The sequence below is a fragment of the Cydia amplana genome, chromosome 9, assembly GCF_948474715.1.
Source record: "Cydia amplana chromosome 9, ilCydAmpl1.1, whole genome shotgun sequence".
NCBI lineage: Eukaryota > Metazoa > Arthropoda > Insecta > Lepidoptera > Tortricidae > Cydia > Cydia amplana.
The window spans coordinates 13876719-13903966 of record NC_086077.1 but is presented as its reverse complement, the minus strand read 5'-3'; the positions used below and the strand labels follow the sequence as shown (position 1 = coordinate 13903966).

The following is a 27248-nucleotide window of genomic DNA, read 5'->3' as shown; positions in this document are numbered from 1 at the left end:
AATCAAACGCATAAACGGAATATTGTAATTACTTATTGCAACTTATCTTGCTCATGGTTATTTTACGCTATACTTTTATATGACCAGTTCTAATGTTAGTTTGACAATTAAAACTTATATTTGTACCTACCTAAGTAGGTAGGTATCTTATATTAGTAAATCATTTCTAAGCGTCGGCAACCCTAGCGTTGCGCCGGTGCGCGGCGGCGCGTTGAAGGTCATTCCATTGTATTTTAGTGTAGGTATGAAAACGGTAGGTATTTGCGTTTTCTTTGAGAGATAAGTATCTGTTCGTAAGAACTATTATATAATCTGTGCGAAAAGTAACAAAACGCTAAAGGAGTCCAGACAAATAAACAGCGATTCTGAATCCCAGCAATAGGATTCAATTTAGCGTAAGAAATGTGAAGATACCTACGATTATGTAGGATAAGGAATTCTTAAATCAAAGCCTGCCGGAACCTATCCCATCATTCCGAAGATTCAGGGGTAACAAAGGCGTTTTTCCGTCGCCCCTCTTTTGGCTAGCAATGCGACATATTTGTCAAATTATTCGGAAACGCGCATTCAATTTGGAATTTAAATTCGTGTTTTTTGACGTTCTGTTTTTGTTTATAAAAGCGGTTCGCTATTGGCGCTGGGGTTATAAGAATACTTAGACAAGACAGTGTTTCATTCATTATTTAACCGACTCCAAAAAGAAGGAGACTAAGATACTGTTTTTTAGGATATTTGGTTTTATCGGGCTTTTATTGTCTATGTTCCCCAATTTTTATTTGTTTTAGTTTTAAAGGTTTACTCAATTTTCAGGAATTTATTAACCTAAATAAAAAAGCCCTACCGTAAAAAATCAAAAGGCTATTTAACTGCCTACAATTAAGACTAATGTTTGTCGATCCGATTTTGATATATCAAAAGTCGGATTACATTATATGTAATTAGGGGTTTTAAGGGTTGAAAATCCTAATAATACTAAAACAGGATCATTCAGCAAAGTGCCTTTATCGCCTACACAAAAATTCAAGCACACTCATAAAGATAGCAAGCTCGCGTTTAAAAACGTTGCAAAAACACGTTTCAAAGTCAAGCCTGTTCTAAATTTAAACAAAAACTAGGTTCGCTGTTCGCTTTCAGGTGAAGGCCGCGCAGCGGAAACGCGTGTGTGGCCATTCTTGTGACGTCACTTCCGGAGAATAAGTATCTCCCCGGAATTCAAAGTGATAATTTGTAAGTTAAACTGGATTTGGTGTATTTGGAGTAGATTATCTAGGTGGTGTTAGTGGAGGATTAACTGTGTTAATGACTTTGGAGTAAGTGTGCTTTAGAAATGGAACAAACAGATAAAATTAAGTATTTAAACGTAAAGAAAGTGTAACGGTATGTTACGAAACAGTGTTTCATCATTTCTTAAGTAATTACTTTGACTTTTTCCTCATCATAAAAATTATGTAGGTACATAGGTACATATATATATGTTTGTATCTACTGGATGGTACCTTTTCAACTAAGTGCAAAGGTAATATATGTAAACCGCTGCTAACTTATTCATTTCATAGTTATATTTAACGCTTAGTTTTCAGCGTCTCTTTGAATTCTTTAAACTTTGAACTAACATTTTCTTTGAGCATTAAGGAGTCTTTGCCTCCACTCCAACAAGTTTCACTCGTTACTTCGAGACGTTCACAGATGAATGCTCTTTTTGAAAACGGTGTAACCACGTCAAGAATATAAATCTAGCTTTTCCTATAATCACTTAAACACTAAAACACTAAACCATTACCTTAACGATAGCAATCCGATACCGCAATCTTAATCAACGTAGGCGGATTCAGGATTCAGTTTCAGATATCTTCATTTTATGGCGGCCATATTTTATGGGCTCATCTGACAATATGGCCGGGGAGATATGATCAATATTGCTTTCTTGACACTTCAATAGATGTCGCCAGGAAGATTCTATTATGGAGATAAAGTGCCGATTGTTAAATTGTAGCGACTGGAAGTGTCACAGTCGCAAAGATCTATACACACTTTCACCTTATTCCAATGACATTCGGAGAAAAACTGTATAGATGTTTATGCTCTTGACTGTTGCTACCTTGCTACATACTATGCATATTGACTGCGATACAGTGACTTTTAAGTGGTCACAAAAAGGTGGAGGTGTACTTCCAAAATGCTTACGATTTTCCGACCTACAGGTATGCTCACGATTGGTTAGAGAAAATAGAAAAGTGCCAAAACCTTTACATCCAAGTAATCTAGACGATGATAATGCAGAGTCTGGAGCAAGTTCGCAATTACGACTTCGGATCATTAATAAATCATTCATTCATAACATCACTATGCTCTAAGTTGATGAAATGTTTAACATTCTCATGCGAATGATACTAGTAGTATACTGTGGTTTTTCATTGGTGGTTTAGCCAATGATGCAGATTGCGGGTTACGCAATGAGTTGTGGTTTTTCATTGGTGGTTTAGCCAATGATGCAGATTGCGGGTTACGCAATCAGTTGTGGTTTTTCATTGGTGGTTTAGCCAATGATGCAGATTGCGGGTTACGCAATGAGTACTGTGGTTTTTCATTGGTGGTTAGCCAATGATGCAGATTGCGGGTTACGCAATAAGGACAGAGCCAAAAAAAAGGAGTTTTGCCAATGATGTGGATTGCGGGTTACGCAATTATGGATGTACAGAATACTACTAGTCTAACAACCTGTTCCATTTTTGCTGATAATAAAGCTCTAAGCAAATAAGGTTGTTGCGAACTTGCACTTGCACTTGAACTTTGCGGCTTTGAAATTCTTATAATCCTAAATAAAATTCGATTGAACTTGAACGAGAGAACTTATGTAAAGTCTGTTTGCATTTATGATTGTGATCAGGATAGCCGAGTGGACTTCCTGTGGAGTTTTCCCTTGCATAGTACTCTTCCCACGAGGACGTGTGAAAGGTCAGAATGGCCGTGTCGCAGACCGTCTATTATGATTTATGACGGCTGCGTTTAAATTAATTAAAGTATTGAAATAGTCTAGCTATGCTTGAGTGTGTTTGACTGCGATACAGTGACTTTTATTTGAATGACCTGAACAGCTTCTTTAATGGATTGGTTCCTGGCTGATTCGGAGGACAGCCCGAAATGAGATGGCATCCTGAGTGGAACCGTCAGTCAGATTTGAATTGGAAAACTGTCGCAGTCAACCTCACTACATTCCTATAATTAATATTTTATGAAACCTATCGGTTAACCTATGCCGTACATTGAGCATCTTTAATTTACGTGATCGTTTATCTCTCTTCGACAGATATAAAAATAAAATACAAAAACACTTACAAAAACAATACAAAATACATATAAACACATTATAAAAAAGCGGCCAAGTGCGAGTCGGACTCGCCCATGAAGGGTTCCGTATTTAGGCGATTTATGACGTATTAAAAAAAACTACTTGCTAGATCTCGTTCAAACCAATTTTCGGTGGAAGTTTACATGGTAATGTACATCATATATTTTTTTTAGTTTTATCATTCTCTTATTTTAGAAGTTAGGGGGGGGGGGACACATTTTACCACTTTGGAAGTGTCTCTCGCGCAAACTATTCAGTTTAGAAAAAAATGATATTAGGAACCTCAAAAGAATCCATAGATATCCCACACGTATGGGTTTGATGAAAAAAAAAATTTTGACTTTCAGTTCGAAGTATGGGGAACCCCAAAAATTAATTGTTTTTTTTCTATTTTTGTGTGAAAATCTTAATGCGGTTCACAGAATACATCTACTTACCAAGTTTCAACAGTATAGTTCTTATAGTTTCGGAGAAAAGTGGCTGTGACATACGGACGGACAGACAGACGGACAGACAGACGGACAGACAGACGGACAGACAGACAGACAGACAGACATGACGAATCTATAAGGGTTCCGTTTTTTGCCATTTGGCTACGGAACCCTAAAAACCTAACCTAGGGTGCCGCCAGCTGAGGAGTACCTAAATGTTTTACCGAACTAACGTGTTGTACAAAACTAAGGGCCTGGCTGATCAGAACAATGTAAAGCCTCCTCCAACCATCTAACGAAGAATTTAATGTTCTATTTCACCCGTTAATGAAGTTAGCGTCATTTATATTCTGAATCTAAAGCGCAGGTAAACGCGTAGCGTCTCCGCGGGGTGGTGTGATATATTCCGGACCCATTTAAATATTCCCAGGGCAGTCGCAGACGCTAGTCGAGCATGGGCAACACGAAAAGACGTTAAAACCAGTATAAGTGTGACGAAAGACGAAAGTGCTTTTTCATACAAAGGTTGCCCTCAATTCCTCATTTTCCTCTCTGGACATTATTGAAAATATTTTGACACTATTTGATGTATATCAAGTTATCAACCACTGCTTTGCCCCGTTTTTTTTTCAATATTTAATTATTAAATATAAGAGTTAAGACGATTTAAACATTTGTATGGCAGTCGTTGTTTGCTAAAGAGCATTCTTATAACTTATAACAATCCAAAAATCTTAAAAAAATCATACGTCCCTTCGTCGAATATGAATATGATAATATATATCAACTTAAGGATCTTGAGGTTATGCTACACTGGATTGTTCTGTTTTCGACTCGAAGCCCTCTCAAAGTGATTGTGATCGGAATATAGGTTAGGGTGATAAGGGGGATGCGTACCGGTTAATCAAGTAACGTGATCCATTTATCTGGAGCACTCTTGATATGGTGCCGCTGAACCTTGGAATATTGTAAGCTCATTTGGGGAGATTTGGAGAGCGGAAGTAGAGATAATACGCGCCAAGCACCGTCGTTTTCAATTGAATTAATCGATGGCACCGACATTGAGCCAGTAAGAATGAGCGTTGCATTATTAAAGACCTAGTTTTTATTGAATCTGTTCCTAGTCGCATTTATTGAATCGACGATGAAGGTCTTTATAAATATAAATGATCCTCCGCAATGTTCTCATGTTGACTTTTTTTCTTGGAACAAACTGCATTAAATAATCACTTAAGTTTGATATGAGAGTAAAAGTTAAACTGCCGTGTTACAGACAAATGACGTCGTAAAAGGTACGATTCTGATATAAACATTTTCATACTTATTTTTATCCAACCACGGCAAGGCCAAAAGTAAAACCCAGGAGAGATAGTCTGGCTAATAAGTTCAGAGGAGATAATGATTAACAGCATATTACAATTTACAACATCGTGTATTTTGAGTCAATTGTTCGGGAATGTCATGCCAAGTCAAAATACTCGAACAATTACCAAAATTACCATTGTAATGAGGCCCTCCAAGTGCTCATTCGATCGATGGCAATGCAGTCGAGTGGGCCGCGCCGGGTGCAGTTCCCTCGTTTTACTGCATTCGATCTATTTACGGTTTTATGAACGATAAAGCGGGGCGTCGAACCATCGTCGGCCGAAGATACGTCTGCATTTCAATTGAAGCTTTGTGTTTTCCGAGGCCGTTATAATATTGGGAAATAGTGATGTCCCTTACCGGGAACATTGGGAAACAAAATGATAAATTAAAAAAAAATACTCGAGGAGTGCCCCAGTGGCCTCAATCAATCCTTACGATTTGCACATTTTGCGACCTGAACTGTTTACAACTTGCACATTTTGCGACCTGCTCGTTTTACGCTCTACTCGTTTTACTACCTGCACCTTCTGCGATTTGCACTAGTGCTCATTTTGCGTCTTGTACATTATGCTATGTATCCATATGTACGTGTCTGTGTACGGTATTCGTATATAGACAACGGATACTTTTTAGTTTTTAGAGTCGGACCAAGCTAAAACTGCACAAACTTTGCAGTGACAGAGTATGAAAGTGGCAGATTCCTATGAAAACATGACTTTTATAGTGGCACCTTACACTTTATGGGTTCAAAGTTTAAGCAGAAAAATTAGACGTACCTATACTCTAAAATTTTCACGATTGTTTGACAACCCTTTGTCAACATTCTCAACCTTATTAAGTAGACGCGTTCTTTGTCTATTTTACAATATTGGCCCATCACTAAGGATAATGCTACAGTCCGTTAAAGCAATACAACTGTCGGTTGTCGCTTTCCAATGTCTGATAATATCCCGATATTGTTACATTGTAATGTAACGACACGATTCGAGAAGTCTACCGTTTTCTCTATTCTACGAATGTATCTGATACGTAAAATGAGATAATGATTTGACTTTAATATGGTTCTCTAACGTCCCACGGTTCTTGAACTATTAGAAATGACCTCCAATGACACACATTTAAATAATTGTTAAATGCATATAAACATGTATATGTCGCAGGGAAATGATCAAAACAGAGATTTGAACAAATCTCTAAGGGATATGATCAAATCACGCAGGATGTTAAAATAGCGAATCTATATCATCATTTCCCTAGGAAAAATCAGTCATTTGACCAAATCACTGACTCTGTTTAGTGAAAAGACAAAATCGGCCAATAAACGCGAAACGCTTTTTTCATTTCACTAGATTTGTTTAGGAATTTGACAAAATCCCTAACCACGACAGTAAGTTGACGAAATGAACTCGAAAAGTCAACTAGTTTTATCATTTCGCTAAACAGCTTTAGTGAAATGATAAAGTCTCAACTGGAAGATGGTATATGGTTATTTGATTAAATCTCTGAACGGTTTAGTGAAATGACAAAAGCAAGTAGAGAATACAACAGTTTACTCTATAGTTAAGCGATTTGATCAAATCTCTGACTAGATTAAGTGAAATGGTAAAATAAAATGTCAATAGTAGGTACTGTAGGCATCAAAGTTGTTTATTAAACCAGCTATTTTAATCGAATACGAGAATAGGGATTGTCTTTTTAATTATTATAAAACTATACCATACTTTCTTACAACAATAGACTATGGTAAAGTTACCTTCTGATGGTAAAGTTGCCAGTTCTGACGGTAATGAAAAACGAAGCTACAAATGCGTAAACGTAATTTTAATTGAGTACTTTCTTCTACTTCAAATTAATTATTTCACACCGTGCACGAAATAAAGCACCAGATAATTATTAGAAAAACATAGACAGCGGTTATTTTTTAAACATTTTTTCAGCCGATATTTTCAAAAAATTTCACTTAATCTAGTCAGAGATTTGATCAAATCGCTTAACTGTAGAGAGTAAACTGTTGTATTCTGTACTTGCTTTCGTCATTTCACTAAACCGTTCAGATATTTAATCAAATAACCATATACCATCTTCCAGTTGAGACTTTATCATTTCACTAAACCTGTTTAGCGAAATGATAAAACTAGTTGACTTTTTAAGTTCGTTTCGTCAACTTACTATCGTGGTTAGGGATTTTGTCGAATTCCTAAACAAATCTAGTGAAATGAAAAAGCGTTTCGCGTTTATTGGCCGATTTTGTCTTTTCACTAAACAGAGTCAGTGATTTGTTCAAATGACTGATTTTTTCTAGGGAAATGATGATATGGATTCGCCATTTTAACATCCTGCGTGATTTGATCATATCCCTTACAGATTTGTTCAAATCTCTGTTTTGATGATTTCCCTGCGACATATACAAGGGTGCTCAGCTAATAGTTTTGCTGACGGTACATGCACCGAGTTCACTAGCATTTGATGGGTGTTTCGTAAGTTTCAATATTCGTATCACATAGGAACTGGAGCGAGAATTTGCAACAAACGGCTATTTTCAATCAGCATGGCATTCACGCGCGTCACCACGTAACTACTCCATGCATTCCCGTAGCTTAGCAAGTCACACGGCGTGATTCGGGAAATGAATGAGTGATTCACTAGATATGAAATAGTAAAGATATGTGACGTTCCACGGCAAAAGGTACCTTATCGCGGCTGGGGCTTACGCTATTATTAACGCCGCTCCAAAATTCAGCCGGGGCAATGGTACCTTTTGCCGTGGAACGTCACATATCTTTACTCTTTCATATCAAGTGAATCACTAATTCATTTCCCGAATCGCGCCGACAGTTAGCTACAGCTGGCATATTATGATGGCTTTATACAATCCAGTTACGTTTATAAACAAACTTGTAAATACCTACTACATACATTTTCACTAACCTTACTCGTTTTTTTTTAAACTGGATCTCGTCGTCACATTGTAGCCAGCCATCATGACGAGACTGGAGTTCTTTTAAACTTGTTAGTGTTAAATTTCAACTTTTAGTCTGTAGAAACTTGAGTGGAATGTGACGACCTCAGAAAGTGACGTCCTCAGAACGTGACCTAACTCGAAAGTGACGTCGTAAGAATGTGACATCCTCCGCCTAAATCCTTTCTTTTGAAGTTAAGACAACATTTTGGCAGCTTTCAAAGTATTGCAATAGCCAATAGGTAGGTACTAACATTTCTTATTAGGTATACCCAGCTGCGAAAGTGCATCTCTAGTTTAGCGTTCGACTCGCAAACTCGTTAAACGTTCGTAATCACACTGCACTAATGTGACACTATTGAAATCCAACATTCGCTACCGGCGTGCTACTCATTGGTTTTACATGCAGGCTGATTTACGACTTCCAATTGATGTTATTTGTTGTGACGTTGCTGACGTAATGGACATCAACATTTTATTGCCTTGAAACCAAGAAACGCCGCGTTATTAAAGAGTTTACGAAGAGCGCAAGGTCACCACACGTAGGTACAATTTTGATTTTAAACATCCTACACAACACAATGTTATAGTACAACAGCCCATGTTCACTCCCTGAACTCAAGGTTCGCTGATATTTTTAATTTACGGCGGAGTGAAAAGCGAAATTTCATTATCTGCCTCTCTATTGCTTGAATATGCAAGAGTGATAGAGCAGATATATAACAATCTCGATTTTCGTAGTGGGCCCTCAGGTAGCAGATGTTGACGCAACAATAGGAGTGATAAGTAGGTACCTATAAGCGGTCAAACTCCCGTTCCGGACTAAATTAGAACGGGGGCACCTATGTGCGTTGACCACGAGTTGCCTTATATGAGCGCAATCGTGTAGGTTAGGTTATCTGTCCTTGAAACGGACACTTAATGAAGTAGCCAAGTGGCATGATATATTTTGACACGCGTTTTTTTATATATAACCCCAAATATCCTAATAGCATAATAAGTCGCAGACTTGTAAACCAACCGTATACCTGCGCTTATACCTAATACCTACTTGAAATCATTTTACTTGGCTGACTAGAGATTAAAACGAAGTAGGTAAACAGTTCTTGCCATAGCTAAAAGATTCAAATCGAAACAACGGGTTTTACAATTAGTTGACCAACTTGAACTTGAAATTTAATACACATAATTACGGATCTCAAGGTTACTTTACAATAGTCGAGTAGACTCGCCGAAGTATCTAAAGGGAATAAAAACTGGAATAAAAAGCCTCATAAACGCATGTTTGAGATCCTTGTCTGTATCCAAGGTCTGCAAACTCATTCACAAGATCAAGCGGTAAAAAACTGGAGCAATAAACTGGACGTCACGTATGTAGGGTTGCCAGGCGTCGACAATTTTCATGATATGTTACGAGTTTTTGATAGCGTCCCACCTAAGTTTCGGTTTCGATTTCGAAATAAAAGTCATGTTTCGGCCGAATGTTCAGTCTCGGTCAAAAAAACTGCCGAACCTTTCGGCCGCGCCGAAACTGTATTTTCGACCGAAGTTTCGATTTCAATTACGGCAGGTTGCGGCATAAAACTTATGTTTGAACCGAAGGCGGACCTTCGAAATCGAAGCCGGAGTTTCGGCCGAAGCTAGAGCAAAACTAAGCTTTCGGTTTCGACAAAAAATCCGGTTTCAGTCAGACACTACTGGTAACCCTGCGTATCTCATCAACTGTCAGCGCACGTAGTTATAGTGGCGTCTAAACTACCTTATTGTCAATAGTGAAGTGTGCCGACCGCCGCTAAAATCAATACACACATTACTGGCCATCCGACGTATCATTGCTTCAAATTGTTTTACTAATATGGGTTTCACGAACTTGAGACGTCGTCTGTATTTAATTTGCGTGCACGTCTCCGACATTTTAAAGGCTTCATCACACAGGCGCGTTTTCCGGGCGGAGCGTGAGCGTGGACGCCTGTGTGACGAAGCCTTAAAGTGGGGGTTCGCGCGACAAGCGACCGAGACAGAAGACCGCGACCGTCACTTGTCTCTGTCGTTGCCCGAACCGCCACCTTTAGCGCAGGCACACGTGCATGTCTGCGCACACGCACGTGCACGTCTGCGCACACGCAGCCGGTGTGCTCTGGCCTTAAAACACCGACACGAGTTAATAATAACACGAATAACAAGCCTCCAAGCTTCCCAAGGCTATAAACGATTTAATTAGACATAGATCCTCTTATTGTCCAATCAGAGCCCTCCCAGACATGCCTACAATGTACCTTTAATGAGCCGATATTTTTCAAAGTAATTGCTATATCTCAATTAAGGCGTGATAAATAACGACAGATACTTAATCTTTAATTAAAACATCGACGTGACATTTTAATAAAAACTCGCTCAGTATCGGAGTTTTTTCACTACGATATGCATTATTTATAAACGGGAAGGGATTGTGTCGACAACCTCCATCCATAATGGGTGTGACCGATCGGACCGAAACATAGATTACTACCTACTAGATCACACATTATCAGAGATCAAAGACGAACAATGATTCGCGCTTAACATTCAAATGCAGTTACTGTACTGCACCCTGTAAATCCTGGCTGGATGTCAATGTATAATTATTGGAAGAATAAAGCATAGGTACCGCTTAGGCTATATTGCACAATACAACACATCGAACTAATGGGGTTATCTAGCAGCCCAGCATATATCTAAACCGATTTAGCTGAAATTTGGTATGTAGATATTGTGTAGATAGTTTAAGACCCCGGGAAGGATATAGTATAGTTTTTATCAGTCATCATCATCATTGTACGCAGACAAAGTTGCGAGCATTGACATAATTATCTAAGGACTGATGGCCTTACGGCCACTAAGAATGGTGCTAGTTCAGCGGTGTCACTCACCAATTCACGACTTCGAACGATTGGCTCGAATTCGTGTGCGTGACACCGCTCTACTGGCCCCATTCTTATTGCCCGTGAGGCCCGTACTTTGATATATGTCGATGGTTGCGAGATTTGCGGGCAGAAGCCAGTATAACCATATCCGTCAAAAACCTGGCATCACAGATCACTGCTATCTGCCAGACTACTGCCTATTACTTGGTATTCTTGAATACCAGAAATTACATTTATGTTGGTCACTATGCTATGCTCTATCGGCTCTATCTAGTGTTAGGTAGTGATCAGTCGGAACAGTCGCGTACAGAGTGCAAGGCTACGAAGTGCATCGCCGGTGCCGGAGATGAAGAGAGCGTTTATTTAAATTTTAACGTATGTACTAACAAAAACTCTATCTAGTGGTAATGATGTCGGAACAGTCGCGTACAGCGGGCCTACCGCGAACCACGTTCGACGTGTTGCCTCTCTGTCGCACTTGTAAATTCGTACGTAAGTGTGACAGGGAGGCAACACGTCGAACGTGGTTCGCGGTAGGCCCTCAGAGCAGAGAGCAAGGCTACCGAGTGCATCGCCGGTAAGCCGGAGATGAGGCGAGTGTTTATTTAAATTTCAGCGTATGTACTAACAAATACTCTATCTAGTGTTAGGTAGTGATCAGTCGGAACAGTCGCGTATAGAGTGCAAGGCTACCGAGTGCATCGCCGGTAAGCCGGAGATGAGGCGAGTGTTTATTTGATTTTCTCCAACGTACTAGCAACTTAACTGACCGTTGGTGTACCTTATACCTTTGAAATAAGGTTTACGAATTGTCAGTCTGTGGAATAAGTAAAAGCATATTAACAACGGGCGTCGACCTTTAGAGCGTCTTCATATTGTCCGATCCGATATCGGATGTGGGGTGATCCTTGGAGAAAAGCAGCTGCTAGAGAGTGGCCTACGGCATCAAGTCCTCCTTTTTTGATTTAAGGTTATTTTGGAAACAAAAAATATTTAAGCTTTTAATAAATAAATATAAAAAGGCCCTTTTTTACTTATTTGTGGTCGTATCTGACATAGGATTGGACAATGTGGAAACGCTCTTACGAATGTATCACATGCATTCCCACAAGCCGCTCCAATGTGCAAGCGAGACAGAACTACGCACGTGTAGCGATGTCCCGCTCGCACATCGGAGCGGCGTGCGGGCATCCAATGTGAAGGCACAGGCCATCATATCTCATGGTCGTAAAACTGCCGCAAACGTGCGCGGAACGTCGGGCCTCATATTAACACGCTTTCCTTAAAACAACGCCGTTCCGGGCTTTGTTACTCATACTGCTTTTCATTTGTTTCCAATGGTTTAATTTAACAGTATTACTGGGAGTAACAATGGCGGATTTGTGTAGGGTTACCAAGCGTCAGTTTTAATGACGTCAGAAATTTTTGGCAATATTTCATGGAATGCAGGCGAAATAACGTACCTATAAACTATAAACGTCAGGAGTTTTGAGACCAGCAAGACCATTGGTAGTATTTTCTTTTCTTTTTTTGATGAACCCGAAACTTCGGCTGTTCACTATTGAAAATATAGTTTCGGCCCGGCAAGATTCGGCAGTTTGTTGGCCGAAACCGAACCTTCAGCCGAAACATGATTTTTATGCCGAAACTCGAAGACTGGACTGCTAGACAGATCTCCGCTGCGGAATACAATAATAACCTTATTAATCGTTTCTATGATCTCCACCATGTTTGTATGTATTTTGGCAACAGGGCTTTATATTTAAACCATACATGTGTATCTGGCAACCCTACCGTTGCCGTGTCTTCATCCGTGCGTGTTATCAAAACAAATAGATGTTCGGCGCTGTCTGTCGCAATCATTAAACAATAAATCTTACGACTACCATGTCCCTGACTCACAATAGGCCTTATCTCCTTGCCATAAGGATGACGAATGATCAGTTAAATGTGTCAAGAATGTCAGTCATTGTTAAATTCTTAAACCTGATAGTACAACAATGATCAGTTTGAGTGTTTCTGTTTGTAAAAGTCGCCATCAGATATGTCGGAGTGGTCGAGGTGGTCAAAAATATCTAAACACGCACCTAACGGCCTGGCTTCGGCTAAGGCGAAAACCATGGGTGGGAACGAAAGATCCGATCGCTGTGTCTCGCAATGTCGTGGCCAGGCGCTTTGACAATAGCGGCGTGTTCAGGTATTTGTGAGCACCTTGGCCTCTCCTATGGTTGTACGTTGTTTCATATAGGGTAATTGTGTCTGTTTGCGGTCCAGTGCCTGTTTCCGTCCACTTGGCGGAGGTGCTACAAAGAATTGCGGAAAATTTGAATATAAACAAGCCTTCTCACACATGTTTGGATTTGTTGCAATCCATAATGTCTAAGCAATATTTTTACCAAAATAAAAGTGTTATTTGACAAATAGCGGCTTTAAAAAAAATTATGTAAGTGGCGGCATTGCATCCAGAGCTTGAAAACGTCATTTTGCAAGAAAAAAAAAGTGTTGGCGGCAAATGTTCACGGTAAGTTTATTAATTAATTTAACTAGTTTAAGTTACGTTATTGGCACATACTGCAACTTAAAAGTATAGTAAACGCAATTTTAAGTGTTTTTTATAGTTTTTTCATAATAATCTTTGATAAATTTAGTGGACGAGTACTGACATACTAATTTTGAAAAATATTTAGTTTCCGACCACACGGACGGTAACTGGAACAGCTAGGTGAGTATTTGTTATGATCGTTTTACTTCAAAAGACTTATAAACTACTATATATTTTCTCTTAAAATGATGTTTCTTGCTTATAAGATTATACATTTTAGTTTTCGTCCACGATTTTGTCAGTGTTGCTTGATTAAAATCATGTTTAAAATACGTGGTCGAAAACTAAAAATAGCTTTAAATATTGTTTCAGTTTCCGTCCATGTACTATGAGTGGTGTAGACGAGATTTATTATTACATGATTACTGAGGGCGAAAATAGCAATTCGTGGATGAGTTTCGATTTTGTTCGACGAAATGAAAGAATTGAACTGAGTCCGACAATGAGACGATTCCACGAATTGCTATTCCCACCGGAGCATAGTGGTTTGCCCCAAATATGCGAGGAAATAAGTTAAAATAGGCAATTAATTATTTAAGCATCAAGCATTACTCGAATCTTAATATAAAAAATGTCAAATCTTACGATTTTCCCTCCTTAATATCTCGCGCACGAGTGTGGAGCGGGCTTTAAAATAATTGAAATGTCTATGATTATTAAGCAGTATTTACACGATGTTACAAAATAGTCCTGCAAGAATGAGACATATAATTGTCTCCCTATCTCGCTCTATATCCTACAGCATGAACTGATAGCTGTACCAGGCCGTGTGGATGCTGGTTTAATAAGTATCTGTTTTTCGCTCTCACTTAAGCCCCGCATTCACACTCCTACCTTGTAGGCCGCCTCGTAGTCCGCCTCGTTGGGTAGGATTGTGTATGGGGGTTGTAGACTACGAGCCGTCCTACCGTTTAGCCGTTTGTAGGACGGCTTACGAGCCACACTACGGTCCACAACCCCCATACACAATCCTACCCAACGAGGCGGACTACGAGGCGGCCTACACGGTAGGAGTGTGAATGTGGGGCTTTATAAAACTGCGTCCTTAAAAGCCATCTCTTTCTCGCTCTCACTCATGGGTGCGGTTGTCTGTTACACGGCTTTAATGGACGTACATACGGCGGATCACCTTACACACGATCGAACGTGCGCCGGACCGCAAAGTCACGGTCCGGGCGTCTGTAAGGCCAAGCGCGCACCACGATTTTAATTTTTGCGAGACGATTTTAGAATCGCGCTGTAATTTATCGCAGAAAATTCACTGCGCGCACTGCGATGAAAAGTCGACGATTTGTTCATTCTCGACATGGATTTCGTACCAGTCGCCAGGCGTGAAACAATATGCAATCGCTGTATGACTGAGTATTTATACCACAAAGGTGATCTCCTTCTATTTCTATAATTAAACGGTCAACATCTAGCGTCTCATCTTGTGACTCCATTGGAGAAGCAGGTTCCGATATGTTGACTCTTGGAGAGCGAAATGCCGACTGAGGTCCGGGGTGCGATTTTATTATCGCAGTGCGCGCGGGGCCATACAACTCCGTATGCTGCAATTCACTTTGTGACAATGGCGTCGCGAGCAGTCGCGGAAAAATGTGACAAATCACAATTTTAAAATCGCTGCGATTTTTTTGTCGCATATGCAAAACAAAACTAAGTCGGTACTAGTAACGTACATAGCTTAAAAATAAATGATTCCTTATTATATTGATATTATATATTATAAATGCGAATGTAACACTGTTTGTCGGTCTGAGTCCTGAGGAAGGAAATATATATAAATATTTATCACGAAAATAACCATTCTACGCGGTCGAAGTCACGGGCAGAAGCTAGTAACTAACTAAGAATTATCTATATAACATAAAAACAAAAAATAAAGATAGGTATAATTGATTTTCAATGCAATAATGCACCCTACAGTACTTTTTCATACAGTGGACGAAAACTGACTCATACGTGGACGAAAAGTAGCTCACAGGCGGACGGAAACTGAAATAACCCTACTTTTTCAAAATATATATTTTATAACATAAACCGTAAATATTATTTAAGGTCACGTAATATTAACCTAAAATAGACAATATGAGCAATACAAACAAATATAGCACATTTAAGTAAGACTACTTAAATATTTTTTTTTAGCATTTCAAAGTAGACATCTCCTATAATTGGACGGTATCTGACACAATTACCCTACTACATTTTCGTAGAATTGCGCTTCATAGAAAATGTTTCTCATATTATCATTTCATAGAATGATCAACTTCCAGTGCACATACATTGTAGAAGATCTCTTTGTATATTTTTTATAGTTCAGAAAATTAATGTTTCGAAATTCATTTTATGAACTTTCAGGTCATATATTATTATTCCTTATAATATTAAGTTTATATAAAACTTGTTTCCAAGCCTGCATATTCATAGAATTGTGTTTCTCATTTTATTAAACTTAATATTTTAATTTTCTAACCTAACCTAACCTACTTTTCTGGCAACAGTTTGTTTCTGCGGTGGTCGCAGTTCTAACTTAACCTAGTCTACTTTTCTAGCAACAGTTTGTTTCTGCGGGGCTCGCAGTTCTAACCTAACCTATTTTTCTGGCAACAGTTTGTTTCCGCAGGGGTCGCAGTTCTAACCTAACCTAACCTACTTTTCTAGCAACAGTTTGTTTCTGCGGGGCTCGCAGTTCTAACCTAACCTAACCTACTTTTCTGGCAACAGTTTGTTTCCGCAGGGGTCGCAATTCTAACCTAACCTAACCTACTTTTCTAGCAACAGTTTGTTTCTGCAGGGGTCGCAGTTCTAACCTAACCTTACCTACTTTTCTGGCAACAGTTTGTTTCCGCAGGGGTCGCAGTTCTAACCTAACCTAACCTACTTTTCTAGTAACAGTTTCTTTCTGTGAAGGTCGCAGTTCTAACCTAACCTAACCTACTTTTCTGGCAACAGTTTGTTTCCGCAGTTCTAACCTATTCGAGTTCAATATGTTTGATCATGCATTCGCATGAGTAAAATTCGCGCGAAAACTCGCGATAATCGCGCGTTGTATTAGGACGACCCCTAAGACCCGTCATACTAAAAAATACCAGAAGAATTTGAAACCAATAGTGAAGGAAGCATGGTTGAATTTCTTTTGTTTTGAAATCGAACGAAACAAAAGAAATGTAACTCAGAGGGGCTACCGCGAAAACCGAACTTCTCAAATTGCGGGGATCTTTCTCTTTTACTCCAATGAAGGCGTAACTAGAGTGACAGAGAAAAATGCCCGCAATTTTCGAACTTCGATTTTCGCGGTAGCCCTACTGTTCCAATTGATAATATGTAGTTTAACTTACTACTTTATTCTTTGTTACCTACATTGAATTAATTAGTACTACGGGGCCCATCACCCATGGTTCTACATGGGCCTTATATTACGAGGGACCTCCCAATGCGTATACTCGAAATGTTATCGAATTTACATCTCAATCAACTTTCAACCGGTAATATTGATTAATTCCAAGGTGTTGTTTTACATAATTGCCGTCAACTGATCGATTAATGATTTTTATCTCTCGCTTGGCCTTGACCTTAAAATGGCGACTCGGCTAAAACTACAAAACAAATAATATATTATGGCCAACTTGCTAGTACGAGTAGCTAGTATAAAGGCTTCGTCACACAGACGCGTTTTCCGGGCGGGGCGTGAGCGGCGCGTGAGCGTTTTATATGTAAAAGCGGCGTGCCCCGCTCACGCGCCTGTGTGACGAAGCCTTATGCGTAACCTAAAATTCTCAAAGTGAAATTATTAAATGATAACAATTACTAATAGGTACTATTGGCACCGTGCACGATGGCAGCGCCGCCTAGCGTTCGCAACGTGGTCGGCGCTGTCAAATAGCGAGCGCAACAAAATAAAGATTATTCCTTAAAAATATTTCCTATAATGTACTTAACAATGTGCGGAATCTATTCGTATTTAATGTTAAATACACCTGGTTTTTGCTTTAGTGAAAACAGTAAGAATTATCTGTGTATTTTATATTATTCAGTCAATTTCCTTCGTTGTTGTTTCAATGAAAAAACGCATGTTTCACTATGTTTTGATGACTCACTTAGTGATCCTCTTCCTGGGGATACGTACGATGCTTGCAATTATAAAAACTTTGACCTTTTTCACAGGTTATAATCAACACATTTTATGTTAAAAATTTATGTTCTCCCGCTTAATAGGCACAATGTCTGTTGTGACACTTGTGTGACTTGTGACAGACGACAGATAACCCTACATGCCAAAAGTGTGCTTTTGATAGGCTTTCAATAACTAATATTACAATCACTTAATGTTGGTACACTGTATTAGCCATACTATTTTATTAACATACAAGAAAAACTCTGTGTTGACATAGACTAGATAAAATGTTTAGCCATTACGTTGTTAAGCCTGGAATAGTACTATATGGTATAAAAGGCTAATATCTAGCTCGGCGTTGAAAATATATAAAATTTACTATTACTGTTTCGTCCAGTATTATTGCAGTTTACCACACAATAGCTATCGTGACCCATTTTTATCGTAAGCAGGGATGTTGCGAATATCCGCATCCGCATCCGCAACCGCGGAACTTCCGCATTGTTTTCAACATCCGCATCCGCATCCGCATCCGCATAAAATCGATGCGGATTTAATGCGGATGCGGATGTGGAACAGGTCGGTACAGGAACGTGTTAGCATCGGCGTAAGTGCTAGACTGCTAGGTAATTTAGTAATTAGCCAAAAAAACCTATTAGAAATTAGCAGTCGAGCGTGAGTGGGACTTAATGTACGGAACCCTTGGAACGCGAGTCCGACTCGCACTTGACCGGTTTTTTGAAATAAAAATTACTAAAATGTAATATTTGACGTTTTTTATATACCTATTTTGACATCCGCATCCGCATCCGCATCCGCGGATGTGAGCCTTTAAAAATCCGCATCCGCATCCGCATCCGCGGATGTCAAAAAATCGGCATCCGCAACATCCCTGATCGTAAGTATGATTATAAAGCTAAAATAACTGAGAAGTATGGGAATTGACAGAAACACGGTTACCAATCTTGTCATTATTGGCCACATCAAGCGCTGCGATCGTTTCGGCTTCCCCAACCACCCGCTTTGCACGGAGCGAATATAGTACGTACGCATGCACTAATTCTAGTAGAGTAGGTAAGTAGATACTTAAAAATATTTGGAGTAGGTTGGTGATGTCAATGTACCTAGCTGCTGACTGTGTAGCATTTACCTTGGGTTACCTCCTTCTTTTCCTTCTGTTTGCGAACAATTATCGTTCCAAATCCGATAGCATTCCAACCGGATAATATCTATCTTTGGCTCCTTTTCAAATTACGATTCTCTTTGATCTGCATCTGAAATTTACGGGATAACGTTACGGAGATGCTTAAAGCTCTTGTGAACCTTCCTGCTGCTGTGGAAGCCGGGGACCTCTGCCTGGCTTACTTTGTACCACCTTTTTCTTTAACTTGCCTACGTGCAAAATGGCCCTAAGCCACCTCGATACGTACCTTCCTGTTTTTCTCATAGTTTTCTTATAGTTTTGTATAATTTAATCGCTGTATTAATCTAATTTTAGGCTTTTGCAACTTTTTGACATGTTTATTTATGTAACTGACGTAGCCGTCAACTCCCTTCATGTTTTGAATTTCGCTACTAAAGAGTCTAGTCTGTATACTTTCGGCAAAGGTTATTCAAAATTTCATTGAAAATCATAACTGGTTCACAACTATTTTTAAATTTCAAATTTTGTAAATTCTAGTTCCTAAAATCCGCTATAAAAGCAGAACAACAGTCATCTGGAAGTCAGTCTTACGCCAGCTCTAAAACAAGAGCGATCTTCTAAATTAAGGGTCCGTGCGGGGCCGAGGCAGGCCCCGCACTATCAAGAAACCCTTGTTCTTTTGGGCTATTTTCTCTTGCTTTTTTTTCGCGTAACTATATAATTTACGTTCGCACGTGCGTGCCTGAGCGCGCCTCTACCTCCAAGCGTGCGCACCTGAGCGCGCCTCTACTTCCAAGCGTGTGCGCCTGAGCGCGCCTCTACCTCCAAGCGTGCGCGTCTGAGCGCGCCTCTACCTCCAAGCGTGCGCGTCTGAGCGCGCCCCTACCTCCAAGCGTGCGCGTCTGAGCGCGCCCCTACCTCCAAGAGTGCGCGTCTGAGCGCGCCCCTACCTCCAAGAGTGCGCGTCTGAGCGCGCCCCTACCTCCAAGAGTGCGCGTCTGAGCGCGCCCCTACCTCCAAGAGTGCGCGTCTGAGCGCGCCCCTACCTCCAAGAGTGCGCGTCTGAGCGCGCCTCTACCTCCAAGCGTGCGCGCCTGAGCGCGCCTTTACTTCCTACACGCCGCGCGCCTGTGCGCCCCCTCTTAGACGCTGCGCGCCTGTGCGCGTCCTTACTAACCTACGTAACTACAGATAACTTGTGCCGTTTATTGGACTTTAAATAACTCGGAGTGCCCTATTGATTTCTCCTGGTAAATAAGAGACCTACCCCTGAATTCCATACTTTTATTGCTCTACCCTCACCTTCACCCTACCAGCTGCTCAGTTGCGTGCTCTTTCAATTTATTGGAAGAGCACGTAACGCGACAACTGTTATGACTGTACTGTACAGTCAAGTGTAAAAACATGGGTGCATAGTTGCATTCAACTTAAAATATGTCCTACAGTTCTTAATTCTCTGACATAAGGGCTATGGGCCATATTTTTGAGTATGATGAGTGCACCCATATTTTCACACTTTACTGTAAGTCAAGTGAGGTAAATGCAACTATGGGATTATTGCGTCTCTCCGTTCTTTCTCGAATGCGATTGGTCGAAACGCCCTCTACTATGCAACGTTTCATTTCCAAGTAGCTCAGACATGAAACGTTGCATAGTAGAGGGCGTTTCGACCAATCGTATTCGAGAAAGAACGGAGAGACGCAATAACCCCATAGTTGCATTCCCTCCAGTACCATCGGTCCATTTTCCCAATCTGTCTACTTTACCAAACGGTCTACTTTCCCGATCTGCCTAATTGCTTTTCTCAATCCGTCTAATTACCTATCGGTCCACTTTCCCGATCCGTCTAATTGCCGATCGGTCCACTTTCTTCATTGGTCTACTTGACCAAATGGTCCGCTTTTCCGATCCCATGAAAAACATTTCATGTAAAATGTTGCCAAGACGAAACCACAAGGCTCGGACTGTCAAAAAGTTATCAGATATCGCAGGATTCCGGGACTGGGCAGTCAACATGAAAAAATGTTCAATGGCTGGAAAGTGCAGGGGTCAAAATGTCCATACCGACTGGCTGTCTATGTGGTAAAAAGTATGAACGTTGTAATGCCTTAGTGTCAAAATGTACATATAATTGTTGTCACAATGGTCTAGTGACAAATGGTACACATCATAAAATGCAAGTACAACAAAAGGGGTGATAGACGAAACGCTTGATTGATATAACGTGCTTAAGTTTAAATGAATAGCTGTCAAAAAATTAACTAGCATATCAAGATATAATATAATATAGCACATTCAGCCCGAAAAAATGTCTCTTAAAACTAAACTAAACTACGTCTGTACGCTTACCACGAGTTTTAGGTTACTATAAAAAAAAATTATACACTCGCTAGCGTCTCCGTAAATACTATAGCAGTACATCTCGCTCGTACTAATATGCTAGTGGGAGCGAGATGCACTGCTATCGAGTTAACTCAGACGCTAGCGACTGTAGGAACGTAAAACACGTGGTAACCGTTTTGATGAAAGTAAAGCCCGCACGCGGCCTGACAAACAGACTGTATACCGGTTGCGTAACCTGGATATACCCAGATTTATAGATTCCTACAAGTGACCTTTCGCCATACGATTAAATAAATAAATTACGACACATTATTATAAATTACTTTATTTCAATACGAACATAAATCGGTCCACTGTGAGTCAACCTTTAGTCTTATTTCGACTATTTCTCAATTGGTCTAGGCATAACGCGAATTAGTCAGAGTGCGTTTTAGGCAGACCCGGACTAAAGGGTCGTAGTAGTAGTAAATATCTGGCCTTTTTTTAACCGCCGCAAAACGAAAATGAAAAAATTCTAAGAATTTTTAACCTATACAAATTATTTCCCTAACACGTAAGGCATTGATCTAGGATTGTACAAATTTTGTAAGATATGGAGTAAAACCAAACGTTTGAGAATAAAGCTTTATACTATGTATTTTTATGGCACTTGTTTAATTGGACCCGAACACATTTTAACTGCCGTCCATTTGAACCATTGCACATTTTGTAATTTTTACTTTTTCCCATATACACAGCCTGCCCGTATGTACATTTTGACACTAAGGCATTACAACGTTCATACTTTTTACCACATAGACAGCCAGTCGGTATGGACATTTTGACCCCTGCACTTTCCAGCCATTGAACATTTTTTCATGTTGACTGCCCAGTCCCGGAATCTATCTTGTAGAGCCAAGCTTCTAACTCTACAAGCCCTAACATCACAAACTCTACACCTTAGTCAAAATACGTGGCTTGGCCGTTTTGTTAGTACAAAAACAATTGTATAATAAAAAATTATGAATAGATTTCACCTTCCGCCCATCACGCCCATGTGACGGTAGCGAAACGCCCTCCAGTACCATCGGTCCATTTTCCCAATCTGTCTACTTTACCAAACGGTCTACTTTCCCGATCTGCCTAATTGCTTTTCTCAATCCGTCTAATTACCTATCGGTCCACTTTCCCGATCCGTCTAATTGCCGATCGGTCCACTTTCTTCATTGGTCTACTTGACCAAATGGTCCGCTTTTCCGATCCCATGAAAAACATTTCATGTAAAATGTTGCCAAGACGAAACCACAAGGCTCGGACTGTCAAAAAGTTATCAGATATCTTGTAGAGCCAAGCTTCTAACTCTACAAGCCCTAACATCACAAACTCTACACCTTAGTCAAAATACGTGGCTTGGCCGTTTTGTTACTACAAAAACAATTGTATAATAAAAAATTATGAATAGATTTCACCTTCCGCCCATCACGCCCATGTGACGGTAGCGAAACGGCCAAGCCACATATGTTGACTAAGATGTAGAGTTTGTCATGTGAGGGCTTGCAGAGTTAGAAGCTTGGCTCTACAAGATATCTGATAACTTTTTGACAGTCCGAGCCTTGTGGTTTCGTCTTGGCAACATTTTATATGAAATGTTTTTCATGGGATATTGTTTACTGGAATGATCCCAGACATTTTGTTCGTTGTAGTCACAAAACGGTAATTTGCTGCAACGCAATCAGTTATATTTGATTAAATACTGTCAGAACAATGACGGTGTCTCACTCGCACCTGTTACAATACTGATATGTCGGTCCTCTGAGGTTGACACATATTGACTTGGCATTATGCTGGCACTAAGCGTTTTTAGTATTCAGAGAAACTGGTGGTTTGCGTGTATAAAAAATACATTTCGCGAATCGCCAAATGAAAGTTCGCGAAGTTGGTACTATGCTACGAAACGAGTGAACCAATGGCGAAAGTAGACAACGTGCTCAAGTAGACAAATCGGGAAAGTGGACCGTTTGGCAAAGTAGACAGACCGGGAAAGTGGACCGATGGTAAAGTGGACACATCGCGAAAGTGGACCGTTCGGTAAAGTACACAGATCGCGAAAATGGACCCTTTGGTAGAGTAGACAGATTGGGAAAGTGGACCGATGGTACTGGAGGGGCGAAACGGCCAAGCCACATATGTTGAAGCACATATGCAGAGTTAGAAGCTTGGCTCTACAAGATATCTGATAACTTTTTGACAGTCCGAGCCTTGTGGCTTCGTCTTGGCAACATTTTATATGAAATGTTTTTCATGGGATATTGTTTACTGGAATGATCCCAGACATTTTGTTCGTTGTAGTCACAAAACGGTAATTTGCTGCAACGCAATCAGTTATATTTGATTAAATACTGTCAGAACAATGACGGTGTCTCACTCGCACCTGTTACAATACTGATATGTCGGTCCTCTGAGGTTGACACATATTGACTTGGCATTATGCTGGCACTAAGCGTTTTTAGTATTCAGAGAAACTGGTGGTTTGCGTGTATAAAAAATACATTTCGCGAATCGCCAAATGAAAGTTCGCGAAGTTGGTACTATGCTACGAAACGAGTGAACCAATGGCGAAAGTAGACAACGTGCTCAAGTAGACAAATCGGGAAAGTGGACCGTTTGGCAAAGTAGACAGACCGGGAAAGTGGACCGATAGTAAAGTGGACACATCGCGAAAGTGGACCGTTCGGTAAAGTACACAGATCGCGAAAATGGACCCTTTGGTAAAGTAGACAGATTGACCTACATTGAAGAGCGATTAAAGTCTGACACTTTTATCCGAAATATGCCATATAAAGTCACCCATTTCTCTTGTTCTCCAGTGTATGTGTAGGTAAATCGCCGCTTATTACTCAATCTTCAAAAGCTCACGTTTATGAGAAAGTTAATACTTTTACGGCAGATACTTCGTCTATACTATAGTCTCGGCGAAATGTATTGGCTGCTGGTTTAGTGTCGCAATCGGACAGCGACCCATCCAACATTGTCGGATTACGTTTATGGCCCATTTGTATGGGATCTGCTACGGTTAATGATTTCGTTCCGTTGACCAACGTTTCGAGGCATGTTTACTTTTTATGTTACAATACAAATACTTACTCTTTATTGGACACCTCAATAAAAGAAAACAATACAAAAGAAAACAGAAATACAACCCCTGTACTATACTGTGACAACCAATATTATCAAATTATTTTGATCATACTAGGTACCTATACTCTTTTTCTTTGTAATGGGGTTGGCCGGTCGAAGTATTTTACAGAGGGCGCCAGCGCCAGCATAGATATTTACCTAACAATCCTACGAGTAGTATCAAATTCTTGTTTTCTTTTTGGAATATCATGCCCTATAAGGCAAATCTTATAGAACAAAACTAGAGACAGGTAAAAGCTATAGTGGCGCCATCTATAAAAAACCTTTGACAGTTGCCAACCTCATTAAAAGTACGAAATATCTCTCTTTGATTCTGGGAATACTGAATCTTGATTCAATCATTAATATCATTATCATTAAACTCTGAAATTTCATTCGAAAACTAAATTCTTCTTGTCTTCCTATATCTTCCTTACTTCCCTGATTCTTTAGTTGACGAAGAGAACAGAATCCTTATTTGAGGCTTCATACTTCATTTAATAATTTCTTCCTAATCTTCCTATTTAAGCATGTTTCTAGATAGTAAAACTTTAGCTTTTCCCTATTTTCTATTTTTCAAAGGTCGTAGAATCGTCAATTTCTTCCTATAAGAAAGTCTACTAAGTAGGGTAAAAGGATCTCTTCCCTAATTCTTCACCTTTTCAGGAATATTCAATCTTTATTGGAAGAGTTCAGTGAAATTTGTAGCGGATATTGAAGCGTGTCAGCCCCACGATTATTATTAAAGGTAAGGCGCCCCCGACGGTTGACATTTAACTCGCCCTATCGCTTTCAATGGAATAATACAGTGCGTGGAGTGACAATATTCCGCACTTTCAACCTTTATCTTCTTAAACCAGGTTAATATTCAATACTCTTATCTCTAATATCGGGCGAAACATGCTTCCAGTTTCTTAGCTGCATCTTGTTCCTCACCGTTTGCTTTCCGCATGCCGGCAACCGCCTTGCACCGCCAAAATCCTCGGCAAAAACAAAACACTCACACAAACACTCGCATTCACACTAGGAAACACGGAGGACGTTCTGGGTAAATATTTAGAGAAGCACCATGTATTGGAAACACTTTGCTGGTGTTGATAAGGATGAAAACATAATATTGTTTATCACGACGCGATCTACGCCTACGCGGGTGTTCCAGCGCGCGTCAACGCGTGACTGCAGTGTCGCTGGCTGACACTTGGGCGCTTCTCGCGGTGGCCGGAATCGGAACTACAGTTTACGGTCACTCGCGTATAGGTGGCGCTTTAATCAAAATAATAGTATGTTTACATTTTAATTTGTTTAGTAATTTGTCAATTTAGTTTAAATATTATCTTTAATCGGCTCCAATAAATGTATAAATGCCAATAGTAATTAAAATAAATTTATGTGATACCTACTGATAATTTATTAAGTCACAATTATTATTAAAATACTACTACCTATACGTAAGCTACCTGAATATAAGTATATATGTACCTACCATTTATTATAGTTGTTGCAACATGTGGTTGAAGCAGAGGCACGAACGCCTAAATATAACGTATTATTTAATAGTAAGTATAATTTTTAAGTTGATAGGTAGATAGGTAGGTACTTACATATTTTTTTGCGGTTAATAAAAAAAATCGTTTTATTTAATCCATTACCTATCAAATAATTACTGTAAAGATTACCTATTAAAATATTTTTAATATTAAACAATTATACTATTACATAATTAAATCACGTACCTTAGGTATTTTCAGGATCCCAAACACTCGGCGAAAACTGTGCACTGTAAATATATAAACATCACCTCACTTCAGCCAATTAATCTTCCAAATATAAAAATATACTACATCAAAGTATCTCAACGTATACAACGTGAAAATCCACATCGAACTATTTCACGTAAAACCACAACACACCCTATGGAAAACAGTATCGGGTTTTCCACTAAAGCGATTTCTATGAAGAGGATTGAAGCATGTTTCACCACGAATAACAAGCACCGATAACACTATCCATCACCCCATTAGAGCCGCGTGAAGTTAGCTACGAGCGCTCACGTCAAAATATATTGTAAATAACCCTCAATGCAGTCCTTGCCACTGCACAGCGACGGTTTCTAAAAAAAAACAAATGTAACGCTAACTTCCGGTTCGAAATTCGAATTTTAAAAGAATTAAAATCGATGCCGGCCGGCGTTGCTTTGCTAGCGTGCGTGAACGGGCGACTATTCCGTTCCGTTGAGCTATGGTGTAGAGCCCCCGACTAAAGGGGGAGGCAGGGGGTGGCGCCTCATATTACAATACGTTAAATCGCCTCCAGCCCTCGCAGACTGCGGTCGTAATGTTACCGGCGACATCCTCGAGTACTCTCTCGTACCTAGGCTAGGGCCAATTAACTTCAAGTTTAATGACGCTCTCCCATTTGAGATGAGGCTTTTACAGTTCAAGCACTGAACCCTATTTTATAATGAAGCTTTTGCGCTACTGTAAAGCTATTGTTATATTTATGGTAAAAAAAATGTCATGTTGCATACGAGACCCATTTGTAACCTGCAGGCAAAAACACGTTGAAAGGCAAAACCGACAAAGGGAGTCGGGACGCGGATAAGACGCGACGCGAAGAAAAAGACGACAATTTTTCCGGTTCATATCTTTCTGTACATTTCATTACTTCCGCTATGTATGGCCGCTCGGGCTCCGTCGGGCGCGTTCGTGTGTGATCGGCCGGCTTCGTGTAATTCCGGAGCACTAATCGATAGCTGTCAGGCATGCTACGCTACGTAGTACCTACTACGCGAGTCTACAACTGTGTAGCTTACGCTACAACTACTACCCGACTAAGTTTGAGAGTCCCTGATTGATCTGTAGTTGGTGCCAACTTCA

At 39.9% G+C, this 27248-nt stretch overlaps 1 protein-coding gene across 1 annotated transcript in view; it reads right to left on the bottom strand.

The window, feature by feature from the left end:
• Positions 1-25552, bottom strand: part of LOC134651187 (caskin-2) — a 435866-nt gene extending 410314 nt beyond the window's left edge. Inside the window, exon 1 of the mRNA XM_063506233.1 lies at positions 25309-25552. Coding sequence (XP_063362303.1) covers positions 25309-25324 — 16 coding nt within the window. The 5' untranslated portion in view covers positions 25325-25552. The remainder of the gene's footprint in view (positions 1-25308) is intronic.
• Positions 25553-27248: the final 1696 nt, after the last annotated feature.